Genomic DNA, 12,527 nt, shown 5'->3' on the forward strand with positions numbered 1-12,527 from the left:
GCACTATCTTTGTCTTTTCTAGGGTTTATCGTTCTCTCTCTCTCTCGAAATCTCTATCTCACTTTTTCCGTACAATCAATCACTAAGGTAACGTTTTTTATTCATAGTTTACTCTTGTTTTGATTTGCATGTTTATGGTAATTACACACTCTCGTAGTTTTCTCTTTCATCTTCGTATTTATCACAGCGTCTGCAAGATACTGATTGTTATGAAGAGTTTCGATGTAATAAATTTATGATATATTGAAACGCCAAATAGACTGCATTAGATGAAACTATCTGTTATTGACTCAGTAATTTCATCTTATGCAGATCTACTCAGGATCTACTTGAGATCTCAAGAGGCCCTGTACAGATTTTGATTCATTCCGTTTTTCAAGTTGTTGTGATCTCTTAATCCAGATTATTCTATAATTTACCCACTTTTTGTACTTTGTTTTTGTTGTTAGATTTCCAAGATATCATCCTGTTATCACTCATTATTGACATCAATGAAGCACAAATACTCTAAAATCTATGTCACCGATCCGACGATGTGCTCTCAGACGTAGTCACCAATACATATCTACAGAGTATCTAAATTTTTTTATTAATTTTTTTTTTTTGATATGCCGGTGACACGTCTCCGATACGTTAGTGATACGTCTGCGATATGCTGGTTAAACTCGTGACTACTTTTATTTCTAGAACATAATCAATTTTCTTTAAATTTATTTTTTCTTTTCTCAACTTTAATTACCTCGTAACTTTCATTTTTCTGCGACATGAACAAAACTTTTCTTTTAACTACTTTTCACTCAACTTTACCTATCTTTTATTTTTCTCATAATTCCTTTACCAATTACTATCAAATTTTGCAAATTCAATTGAAGTAAAATTTATTTTTAATTTTTTATATTCATTTTTTGAGCGTATCATATTTTAGATTTTTCAATGACTGACGTACCTCCGTATCATATTCGTGCTTCATTGATTGACCTAGTTGATGATGTTTTATTTGTCCTTGAAATAATGATAAATGTCGTCACTTGGTAGTTATAATCTATAACCCTTGTTAAGATTTAGGGTACAATAGTGAATAGTATATTTTGTTATTTTCTGAAGTTAGTGATAATGTTTTTCTTATTTTTCATTGATTATTGATGGTAGCTACTAGCTAGTTGTTGTCCTGTGTTAGAGACAGATTTTCATTTATTTTAATGTTTTGTATTCTTTCTTTTCCTCTTTTCTAGAAAATTGTAAGTTACCCTTATGTTTCTCTGGTTAAAAACCTATATATATGTAACAGTGTGTTACTGTCACTGTTTCTTTGGTTAAACCTATATATATGTAACATTGCATGACAGAAGCAGCTATCATTTGCCCTCAAGTATCATCATCAAAGAAAGACATGGATCTTCATCAATGCTTTGGTCACAGGAGAAAGTCTTTGCCGTTTGTCGAAGAGGATGGCTATTCTGCTTCATTTGATTCTGGTGCCAATAACTGGTTGGCTTTCTGGTTGTATTTAGTGGCAAGTTCATACTTTCTGTTTAAGGGAAATGTCAACTTTTTCGGCGGCAGCAGAATAAAATCTCAAGAGAGTGTTTCATCATGTAACATAAGCACACCAGATGAGGGAAAGAAGAATGATGCAACTGTTGTAGATGATGCAGTTAGCTACTCTGAGGGCTTAGGGTCTCCCAACAGTACTTGTTCATCCACCTATTTTGATGCTTACTCGGAGATTTCAGATTTTGACAGAACAAGTTACTGGCATTCTTTAGTGAATCTTGAAGAGGAAGACTCTGAATGGCTTTCAGATTCAATGATATCTGAGAACCCTTCAAGTCCTCTAAGCAACAGTGGTGATTCTTTCACTGATTTTTCAGATGTAGGCACACCTGGATACTGGGATTCCTTGCTCAAACTTGAAGAGGAAGACCGAGAGTGGAATATGGGCAAAGCAAGTTACTGGCATTCTTTTTCTTTACTAAGTCTTGAAGATGAAGATTCTGAATGGCTCTCAGATGGTGATTCTTTCACCGATATCTCAGATGTAGGCACGCCAAGTTACTGGGACTCCTTACTCAGACTTGACAAAGAAGAAAAACTAGAGTGTGTTCAGGATGATTCTCCGGTCTCACCGTATACGGGTACTATGGTTCATCCGGTTCTTCCTCCAATTTCTACTGTCTCTTCAATAAATGCTGATGAACCACTTTTTTGGCCATTTGATGGAGAATTTGATTGGGATTCTGAGGAAAGTTCATTTTGTAACTCGCCTAGGAAAAGACTTGTGTTTGATTCAAACATGGACAGTCCTTTGGAATATTTTGCTTGGGAGCAAGAATTTGCAATTGAGACATTGGTGGGGCTCAAGGAGTTTGATGGACACGAGGGGCTTGAACTTGATTTCGAATTTATCGGTGACGGTTTTATTATGCTGGAAGAATTTCTTCAATAGATCAGAAGCACATGCATATATAGGTAGGTTCCAAAACAAGTGTAGAGAAAACATGACTCCAACTTGTGAATGATAACTTAGAACCTAACTATTAGGCCTTTAACTCCATTGACATAACTTTACATGATCTAACCTCTTTTACTGTAGGCTGTGATCGAAGAACATGTATATGTTAGGGTATGGTTGTAGATATAGGCCACAACCTTTGTTGCCTTTGTTGTTGTTTATCATGAATAAATCTTTGTTTGAATACATTCAGTTTTATTATCAATGTTATTGGGTAGTGTTGATTCATTGACACTGTTTTTTCAATTTATTTTCTGTATAATCCTTTTAGCTATCATATGACTACAAGCCTTGTTGAGTTTTTTTTTCAATAACTTTGCACTTTTTCAAAGCATTTGGTCAATTAAATCTGTTCAATGTGAATTATTCTATACAGCTATATATGACATTTTGTGATCATATTTTTTGTGTTTTGAATTCTCTTTTGTTTATTTTGTAACAACATTTGAGTAACATACTAGAGAAAAATGCGTTTACTTTTCAATTTTTATTAATTAACTAGATTTGATTCCTGTAAGTAACCTACCTAATACATGTATTTTATAAGAAAAAAATGGTCAATAGATACTGTAATGAAAATTTGATTTTGTAATTATAAAATAGAATAGAAAAGATCTGGTCTTCTGATACATAGGTGGACCAGCTGGTGGTCAGAAATTAAAACGAACCTTCGTTTCACTCCTAAGGTCAACTCATTGTCATGTTTTGAAAAGAAGAAAACAAAATTAGGGTTGAATTCAAACCTTGAATGAATTTATCGGACACGAACAAAAGAAAGAATAAATACATGACAACGAACCAATCACAAATTGACACGTCGACACCAATCACAAGTGTTGAACATTAATGCTGATATATTTTTTCAGAAGTGTTTATGCTACTCTATACATAAGTTTTATAGCATAAAAAATAAATTTGTAAAAAAAATATAAATGACTAGTTTTAAATAATTAAAAAAAATCGTTTATAGTGTGGGTTAGTACACCTAAAAATTCCGTACATAATTTATTGAAAACGGGATTATTCCATATTCCATTGTGAACACCTACATGAAATTCTTTTACAAAAAAGAAAAAGACAAAAAGCATGCGATCTGACGAGACCCCACAACACATTACTCAACTACCAATAAGGGTATTTTGGGAATTCCAACATTCGCTATTGCAGGCTCTGACGTCGAAGCTTCTTCTCTGTTTCTCCTTTTTCTTTCTTTTCTTGCTTACATACATACATTCCATTTTAGTCTTTACACATCTTTGAAAACTTCATCAATCGCATTTCTCATTTCATAACCAAATCGTACTCTCATCTTCTTCTCTCTGATTCTTCATCCTTCAGGTAATTATTATTTTTTATTATTTTTTTTATTTTTTTATGATCATGTCTAATTAGGCTTTCTCTCGATGAATTTCACTTCAAATTTCATATATTACTGTTTTGATTCTCTTGTTTTTATCTGTATCGCTTAATTTTCTTACTAATCGAAATCCGAATAGTGTTCTATTTGTTGTTTCCCCTAAAATTCACTGTAATTGGATGTTTATGTTTCTGATTATTGTTTAATTTTATTTATTTATTTGATTCTGAGTGATGTAATCAATTAACACTGGATGCTAGATTTTTATACTTATACTGTTTAATAATCTTTTGTTAGAATGTAAAATTGCTTATGGATTAGGTTTATCAAGTTTATGAAAATTGATAATACTGCAATAAACTGCTTTTGGCCTGTTTGGTTTAGCGGCATGGAATGGAAAAAAGCTATACCAAACATGCTATTTGTTTTTATAGTAGTATAAATTAATTTTTGCTTATGAAAATATAAGTAAATGTCATTAACACGCGACATACATTCAAATATCTAAATAATCTGAAACTTGGAATACATGATCATGATAGTTATTAGTTATTACATGAGTTAATGGTTTGATTGGTTGATATCACATTCCAATGAAAGTGATTAACTGATGTAATGTAAGTTTAAATAGGCACTGTCAGTATATCATATCCTTAATTCTAATGTACAAGAGTAGGTTATCTTATCAGTTCCGGGAGATTGCTTTGTAGTACCAGTTAGGATGCGTGCACCGGCGATACTTACACAATGCTTGCCTGGCCTAGTGCCTCATGATCGTGGAAGTCTCAGTATAGCATCCTCCATTTTTGAGAAAGATATTCATCTTGCATCACCGGCAGTGGAAATTCTTCCTTCAAAGGTACAACTCCCATTTTTATCTTAAGGCATTTAATTGGTTTTTTTGCCTACTTTTGGGGTTACTGTGGGAGGAAGTTTAACGGATTTAAATATGTGCTCTGCAGGCTTTTCACAGTGACAAGGAAGGTGGGGAAAATATTGACCATTTTAAGGTACGTCTCACAGCAGCATAGTTCATTTCATAGTAAGTGTTTTCTGAGGGTGGCATAATCTGATGGATTGTGTCCTAAATCAAATTATTTATAGGAAATTAGTGCTATTTGTTAACATTTACTTTAGTGGAAAGATTTCAGGTTTGTTTCCATTCTTTCATTTGGTTAGTATGAGTATTGAGTAGGAAGACAACTACCTAAAATTATTAATTAACTGTGTGCCCGGAAGTTCAATCATTCAATGTGTATCTTTTGATTTTTTAATTTGATCATAAGATAAAATAGCTTTCTTGGTTGGGATGTGGTGCAGTTGGCAAACAATTACACACACCCCAAATCCATTTCAATAAAATGTGATGCAAGTTTTATCCTTTGATATTATTTTGCCAAAGGCATGTTTACCAAATGTCCCCAATAAGATCCTTTAGTTTACATTTCTGTTGTATCTTGTGCACTTTTGAATGATGAATTTACAATATTTCCTAAGAACTCTTTCGGCTCCTCATTTTCTTGAAAAGTTTCTCATATAAATATTTTCTTCAACAATCTTGACATAATTTTAGAGCTTATTGTATAGCAGTTAGTTTAATACTTGTAAGGAAACTGATGCTAATCTTAAACCTCCTACAGGGAATAGTAAGTGTTGCTGATATCATAGGGTTCGGTGGTTCAGAGACAATATCCTCAAGACAGGATGGTATGTACATGAAATTTCAGTCTGTAGTCTCTGGACATGTGTTAGTTTTCCTGTGAACCGGTATTTTCTTTCTAGAGCATTACTATGTAAAAAAAACATATTTAACGGATTAATATAGCAGAGAATCTTAGTATGCTTTGATATTCAGAGCAAAACCTTTTTTGGCATGAAAGGAAAAGGAAAATTCCTAAGGTTAATGCTGTATCAGTTAAAATTATTTAACCAACCTACAAAGCAACTTTGTGTCAGAAAAATAACCACATTATTCTTGTTGAGTATAATATCATTTAACAATTACATATTGATATATTATACATGTAATTTGTTTCCAATCAATACGAAGGAAGCGCTATATCTAATTGATCTATCTGATTTTGTAGGCTATCTAAAATCCTGGGCCAGTTCCATTGATCTTGTCAGTGTTCTTAAGAATGAGATTCGCGATGGGCAACTGTCCTTCAGAGGAAAAAGAGTACTTGAGGTAACTTGTCTAAGAGATTATTGCGTGCTATTATATCTTGATTTGCTTGTCTTTAATTCTCCTTGTGCTTCACTCTCTTGCTCTCATTTTTCAATTGCTCTCAACATTAGCTACATCATCATGAGATTGCTTTCTTTTTTTCTCCCTTGATCCATATTTTTCAATCATTTGATGGTATTTAATAATTTACTAAATTACTATTCATAATTTAGTAATATCTTTACTTCACGTTTCTTGCAGCTCAATTGTAGCTATGGACTTCCTGGAATCTTTGCTTGCTTGAAGGTATATAGTTGCACTTGAGGTCTCAGTGCCCACTATTTTTTTTTCTGAGTCATTTGTCACTAGTTTGTTGTGTGTATTTGGTAGCTGGAATTTATCTAGTTTGTGTAGGTCTTGATTTATTGTAGTTTCAATACTTGAACTACAATCTGCATTCTTGCACCTTCTTGTTAAACCTTCCATGTGTTGACGAAAGTTTATCAGAAATAGAACAATGTTCTGGTGCAACCAACCTTAAGATTTAGGATTCTTTTTCGGTAATATTGCAAACTTACAAACAAATTCCAAGGCAAGAAGAGAAAATTTTAGTGTCTTTTGGTTGGGAAAACAACAAATAGTTAAAAAAAATTCCCCAAGTTCAAAGAAACATTTACTCATTGAAATAATATATGCTTATTCATCTAAATGGTTGTTAATTTCACAGGGAGCTTCCATGGTGCATTTTCAAGATCAGAATGCAGAGACTGTAAGATGCACAACTATGCCAAATGTCCTTGGTAATCTGAAGCAGGCTCGTGATAGGCAGAGTCGGCAGCCAGAAACTCCTCTTACTCCTTCGAGACAGACTCTGGCACCATCAGTTAACTTTTATGCTGGGGACTGGGATGAACTACCAGCTGTATTGTCTACTGTGAAAAATGATGGATATGAAGTGACACCTGGAATGAGTTTGAGCTTCTCCGAGGAAGATTTTTTGGATGGATGTAGTAGCCAAGAAGGCAGCATCATTGGACATGAATCTAGTTCAAGAAGGTCTAGGAAACTCTCGGGTAGTCGAGCATGGGAAAGAGCTAATGAGGCAGGGCAAGGGGATGGTGGCTATGATATTATTTTAATGACGGAGATTCCGTACTCCGTTACCTCTTTGAAGAAGCTGTATGCTCTCATTAAGAAGGTTTGTTTCCCCTTTCTGATTTTAATGCTATGCTAATCTTCATATCTGCGACATATAATTCTAGTAACAGTAGAACATCCTAATTCCTCGTTTCTGGTTTCCGTTTTCGTAACAGTGTATAAGGCCACAATACGGAGTCGTATATCTAGCTCCAACAAAGAAACACTATGTTGGCTTTAGTAATGGAGTGAAACAGCTGAGAAATCTGGTAGATGAGGAGGGAATTTTTGGAGTTCATCTAGTTAAGGATTTGGCTGACAGAGATATCTGGAAGTTTTTTCACAAGTGAACAAGAATGCAAAGATCAGATATATTAAACTTCAGTGGAAAAACAAATCTAGATAACATTCATACTTTTATACTCTGAATCACAAACATTCTTTTGTTTTTTTAATTTTTAATTTCTCCATTTTCTTATAGCTTAGTAATAAAGAAGGTTTGAAGTTTTAGAATTAGCATAATCTGTGCAAAACTGTCTCATTAGACTCTTTTGACTCAAGGATTGGAATTGTAGTAAAAACTTTATATTCAATTAAATACGATATTCTTTTTTATTTTACGTTTAGATTATATTACGTGTATTATTTTATTTTATTTGCATCATTTTCGGCAAATACTTTGAGCTTGTTTTTTGTTTTAATAAATTAACATTTAAAAGAAGATGTTATAAATTTTCTGTCAAAAAGAGAACATGTTCTTGCACAATAACATAAAATAAGATGTTACTCGGCGGTGCCTCTAAATGTGGCACATGATGCTTTTACATAAAAAAAATAAAATAAAATAGCACCTAGTACATAAAAATTGGATAGTTTACCTTCAACTAATTATACTGTATCATTTAATTTTAACATATTTAATTATTTTTGTATCATTTTCATAGCTCACCATCCTTCTTTTTTTATCTCCATGGGTACCGACATCAACACACACCCCTCTCCCCCTCCAAATCCTCCTTCCTCCCATGAAACATTACCTCTATTCTCTCTAGTATCCAAGTGACAAGTCAAACTAATGGTACCACACCCTCTCAAAGATGCACCGTTGTTCGTGATGGATACTTTGTCCTAAATGATAACTACACAAATTGGTTTATCCTCGATCAACTGATTATTAATCTTTTCCTCTCCGCCATGACAGAGACCGACAGTCTCTATTTCGCCTCTTATGAAGCTGGTCGATCTCTCTGGGTCGTAGTTGAAGCCCAATATATCAACATGTATCGCTCTCACATCATGACCATCAAGAATGCACCAAGGGAGACAAATCAATAACTAGTTATCTTTTTAGTTGAAGCCCAAACATTTTTCAATTCTCATGGCATTACTCATTATACCAGTCCATCATACAATCCTGAACACATTGGCATTATTGAATGCAAACATCAGCATATATTCAAAACTGCATTCACTCTCTTATCCCACTCATTTGTCCCACAAACATTCCGACACTTTGATTTTTAAATGGTTGTTTACTTAATCAATCAAATGTCATTTGTCTAGTTAAATCACAAATGTCCTCGTGAAATTCTCTTTGATACCAAATCCAATTATATCAGCCTTTGGGTTTCCAGTTGTCTATCTTATTTGTGACTTCTTCCATACTTTCAAAATAAGCTCTCCAATCGTAACATGTCGTGTGTCTTCCTTGGGTATTCATCTCAACACCATGCTTATCAATGATATCATTCACCTACACAAAAATTGTAACTTTCAAAACATGTGGTATTTCATAAGATAATCTTCCCATTTCTACTTAATTTTTATGTGTCTCCTCCCTAACCAAACTCACAACACTCAAATAACTTCTCTGAGTCCCAGAACCTTAACATAGGCCAATCAGGGGTCTTTGATGACATACATCCATCCTTTTTGTGGATAGGCAACATCTCAGAGATTTTATTCTGCATGGTTCCTTCGGAGGATAGGTTTTCCCGGGATGCTCCTCAAGTGATGGCGGCGATATATACATTTACCTTTGCTAGCATCCTTGCTCTCTCGCTAGTGGTTCTAACGTCGCCAATCTTTGAGGAGGATTTACCTTTGTATGACCCTTGATTAACCCTTCAATGGAATCCTTCAGCTGGTTGCAGTCGTCGGTGTTGTGGTCGTGACCTTTATGAAAGTGGCAGTAATTCGACTTGCCAGTTTGAGATGACTCTTTGATAGAGTAAAGGGATCGGACTTCTCATTCCCGAAATTTGGTGTTGGCATAACCTTGGTAGATCTTCTTCTGAGAAGCATTCAGAGGAGTGTAGTTATCGTATTGTCCTTGCATTCCCCGGTCGGACTTATGCTTACACTAGTGAGACTCCATCTCGATCGGGCATCTATAGTTGGTCTTCGTGGAAGCGAAATTTTTGAATCAGTATTCAATTTTTTCTCTAGGATCATGTAAGACTAAGCCATGCTCAACATCTCTTGAGTGGTTCGCATTTTCTTCCTTCCAATCTTCAACTAGAAAGGATGGTTTCGCAGAAGGCCATTTTGGAAGATCCAACCCTTAAGACCTTTTTCGGCTCCCTCGACTTCAGCTGCAACTTGCATAAACCAGTTGATATACGATTGAGCTTTTCCTTTTACCTTGAATAATCTTTCTCAAAGAAGCTACAGTCACCGATTGTCTCTTCCGGGAAATAAAGTACGCAGAGAATCGTTGACAAAAATCAGTCCATGATTCAATGCTCATGACAGACCATTGAACTATAGCTTGGCCGACCCGACTAGGGTTAAGGCTTGGAAGCTCCATCAGTAACGAAGTAGTTCAGTTGATCGTTGATGAGTTACACATGCTCGTTTGGATCTCCCTTTCTATCATACTCGCCAGCTTTTCTAGATCTCTTAATGGATGCTTCTGATGAACCTTCAACAACTGGTTTTCTGCTTGATCCGGGGGAAGGTGTGTCTGCCTCGATCTCTCTCGGGGCTTTCGGGAGGACTTTGATGTTTCTTGCTCTTACGTTGATTTCTTGACTTAGGAGTTTCGTCTTTCTTTTATTATCGAAAATGCAGGAATCAAAAGTGGATTCTCACAAACGCCTCCAATGTTCCATTCTAGAACTAGAAATGGAGTAAGGAACAATGGTAACAATGGATCACAATGCCGAGTGTGGTGGAAAGTGGGCTTACTTGTTAGGTTAACACTCAAACACTCAAGTCAGTATCTGAGGAATTAAAGAGAATAACAAACTTGTTATTTGTCCGACGTAGATCGTGGGGAATCATTGGATGTATCAAAAGTTTGGATCTTTTGTGATCAGTCGTGGGATAGTCCCTATGTGTTGAAAAGATTCTATAAGGATTATAACTCCTTCAGAATGGTCGGTCGGGGATGGTTGACGTAAAATAATTACCATTATTTGAGAGTTTGACAGGTTAAACCACCATTGATTCTTGAAACCTAAATCTTCACTTGAAAGTCGTTGGACTATAGTGTTGACTTAAAATAGGTGTCTACCTTGATTTGAGAGGATATCTTGATAAACCATCTTGGGCATCTTTGACAGCTTGAGCAATCTTCAGCAGTTACTTGACTTCAAGTGTTGTCATCATCAAAACTAAACAACTACTAGTTAACTTGCATCTTTGTTATCCATAAGTTTCACCATCTTGGATCACTTATTGACTATACGTGCACGCACATAGATCCACATTCTCCCGAATTTTTATGATGACAACGCATCTCTCAAGGAGATGGTAAAACAGAAAACATATGTATAAATTTTGGAATGGGTAAACTCCCTCTCACATGAGTAAAGAGTAAATTGTACTCCCCTTGAGAGAATACTTTTTCCCCATTGTCATAATAAAAAAGGTGGGTAAAGATGCTAGAAGGCAATTTTAAATATGCATGCACATAGTTCACATAGATCAAACACATTTTACTAAATATGGAAAAACATTGCTTTATTAACTCAAATACCGACAAGAGAAAAGGCTAGGAATTTGAAAACTCTAGAAAGTAGAAAAATTCGAAAATTTAAACAAACTTAAATATTATGGCTAAAACACATAAATGAGACTACTCGTTGTCATTAATATCATAATCTCTTGAGGTGTTTCTCTTGATGATATCCATATTCTTTGCTAAGTTCCGAATGGTCGGAGCATTTGTTGAGAGATTTTCAAAAGAGTATTGAAAGTTGTATAATTTGTTGATAGAGACTACCTCTTCTTCTTCACTCATTATTTCGTTCCTTGGTTCTTCTCGAAAGATGTAAACTTGCATGCTATTGAAAGAGAAACAATTGATCTTGAAGTGATTTGGATCCACTGTTTTTCCCATAGTGTCGACTTTAACAACAACTGATATCTTGGTGATCAAGACTCTGTATGATAGGCCTCCTTATCAATTCTACTTGCAATAAATCATACAGAAGCATCCAATCTGCATAATTTGTTTGAAATTATTGAATTAATAGTCATAAAGAGACCATATTCTCTCTAGTGACCACTTTAAAATCATCTTGCGGAAAGTTATGGTAATTCACACAATATACAATTATTATTTATTTTAGTTATTTTTATAAAAATGTTGTCTCAATTTCTTATCAAATATTTAGACGAATTTAAATTCTTTATAGTAATCATTAAAAATTATTATTATTATTTTGTAATTCCCATTACAAAACCGTGTGAAATATTGAGAAACTGGTTGTAAGTCACCCTTAGATTTTTACTCCAAAATCCATTATCATCATCCAAATCTCTTTGGAGCAAAATATCAAACATCTTGAAGGCACATTGAAGATAGGCTAAATTAAAGCATAACACACACATAGATCCCAAAAGACAACAACACATACAAAAACCACAAAACATAAATTAGATAAATGGAAAAGAGAAAGAAATCGTAAACAGTAGGTAAACCATGGTGGCTTTGGTGGTGGCTCCGGTGGCGGCCGCTTCAGAAGGAAGATGGGTTTGACAGTGATTCGGAGTAGTGATAGGGGAAAGTCGATGAAAAGGGTTAGCCGATGAGAGGGAGTGATACTCTCCATAGGGGAGAGGAGGGGACAACCATGAAGATGGAGGTGGGGAGCAGCCGCCAAACCCTAGAGGGTTGGGGAACCAGAGCGCTGGAAAAAGAAACAACGGATGTTAATACTAATACTTTTAAATTTTGATGTATCACTTGTGTAAACTTAATGCATTATATTTTTCAACTGACAATTGTAGGAGAATATGAATTTTACTTTTAAAAAAGAACAATAGGGTGGCCGCGACCTTCCTTTGCCATCCCCTAGCTCCGCCAGTAATCCTGCCTACAAGAGGAGTATCCTTATGATCAAGCA

The 12,527-nt window shown here is 34.9% G+C and overlaps 2 protein-coding genes across 4 annotated transcripts; both read left to right on the forward strand.

Moving 5' to 3' along the window:
* On the forward strand, positions 1 to 2,740 carry LOC131621747 (uncharacterized). Of its 2 annotated transcripts, none has more exons than XM_058892794.1 (2): positions 1 to 87; positions 313 to 2,740. In XM_058892794.1, the coding sequence occupies exon 2, from the start codon at positions 1,340 to 1,342 to the stop codon at positions 2,444 to 2,446; it is 1,107 nt and encodes a 368-aa protein (XP_058748777.1). In that variant the 5' UTR covers positions 1 to 87; positions 313 to 1,339; the 3' UTR covers positions 2,447 to 2,740. The 2 variants fall into 2 exon arrangements, with proteins under 2 accessions (XP_058748777.1, XP_058748778.1); XM_058892795.1 differs by having other exon boundaries at positions 4 to 87; positions 1,347 to 2,740.
* Positions 2,741 to 3,684: 944 nt separating this feature from the next.
* LOC131621858 (uncharacterized) lies at positions 3,685 to 7,788 on the forward strand. Of its 2 annotated transcripts, none has more exons than XM_058892901.1 (8): positions 3,685 to 3,850; positions 4,559 to 4,728; positions 4,832 to 4,879; positions 5,510 to 5,576; positions 5,957 to 6,057; positions 6,298 to 6,342; positions 6,764 to 7,234; positions 7,350 to 7,788. In XM_058892901.1, exons 2-8 carry the CDS (start codon positions 4,591 to 4,593, stop codon positions 7,521 to 7,523), a joined length of 1,044 nt encoding a protein of 347 aa, XP_058748884.1. In that variant the 5' UTR covers positions 3,685 to 3,850; positions 4,559 to 4,590; the 3' UTR covers positions 7,524 to 7,788. The 2 variants fall into 2 exon arrangements, with proteins under 2 accessions (XP_058748884.1, XP_058748883.1); XM_058892900.1 differs by having other exon boundaries at positions 3,686 to 3,850; positions 4,546 to 4,728.
* Positions 7,789 to 12,527: the final 4,739 nt, after the last annotated feature.

Source organism: Vicia villosa, unplaced genomic scaffold, assembly GCF_029867415.1.
Source record: "Vicia villosa cultivar HV-30 ecotype Madison, WI unplaced genomic scaffold, Vvil1.0 ctg.000011F_1_1, whole genome shotgun sequence".
In the NCBI taxonomy this organism is placed as follows: Eukaryota; Viridiplantae; Streptophyta; class Magnoliopsida; order Fabales; family Fabaceae; genus Vicia; species Vicia villosa.

What these genes read in the sequence shown, in the direction of transcription:
- LOC131621747 (XM_058892794.1), top strand. Translation starts at nt 1,340, where the DNA reads ATGACAGAAGCAGCTATCATTTGCCCTCAAGTATCATCATCAAAGAAA.
- LOC131621858 (XM_058892901.1), top strand. Translation starts at nt 4,591, where the DNA reads ATGCGTGCACCGGCGATACTTACACAATGCTTGCCTGGCCTAGTGCCT. An exon ending in AAAATATTGACCATTTTAAG is followed by an intron (nt 4,880 to 5,509) that starts GTACGTCTCACA and finishes AACCTCCTACAG; the next exon opens with GGAATAGTAAGTGTTGCTGA. An exon ending in AATATCCTCAAGACAGGATG is followed by an intron (nt 5,577 to 5,956) that starts GTATGTACATGA and finishes CTGATTTTGTAG; the next exon opens with GCTATCTAAAATCCTGGGCC.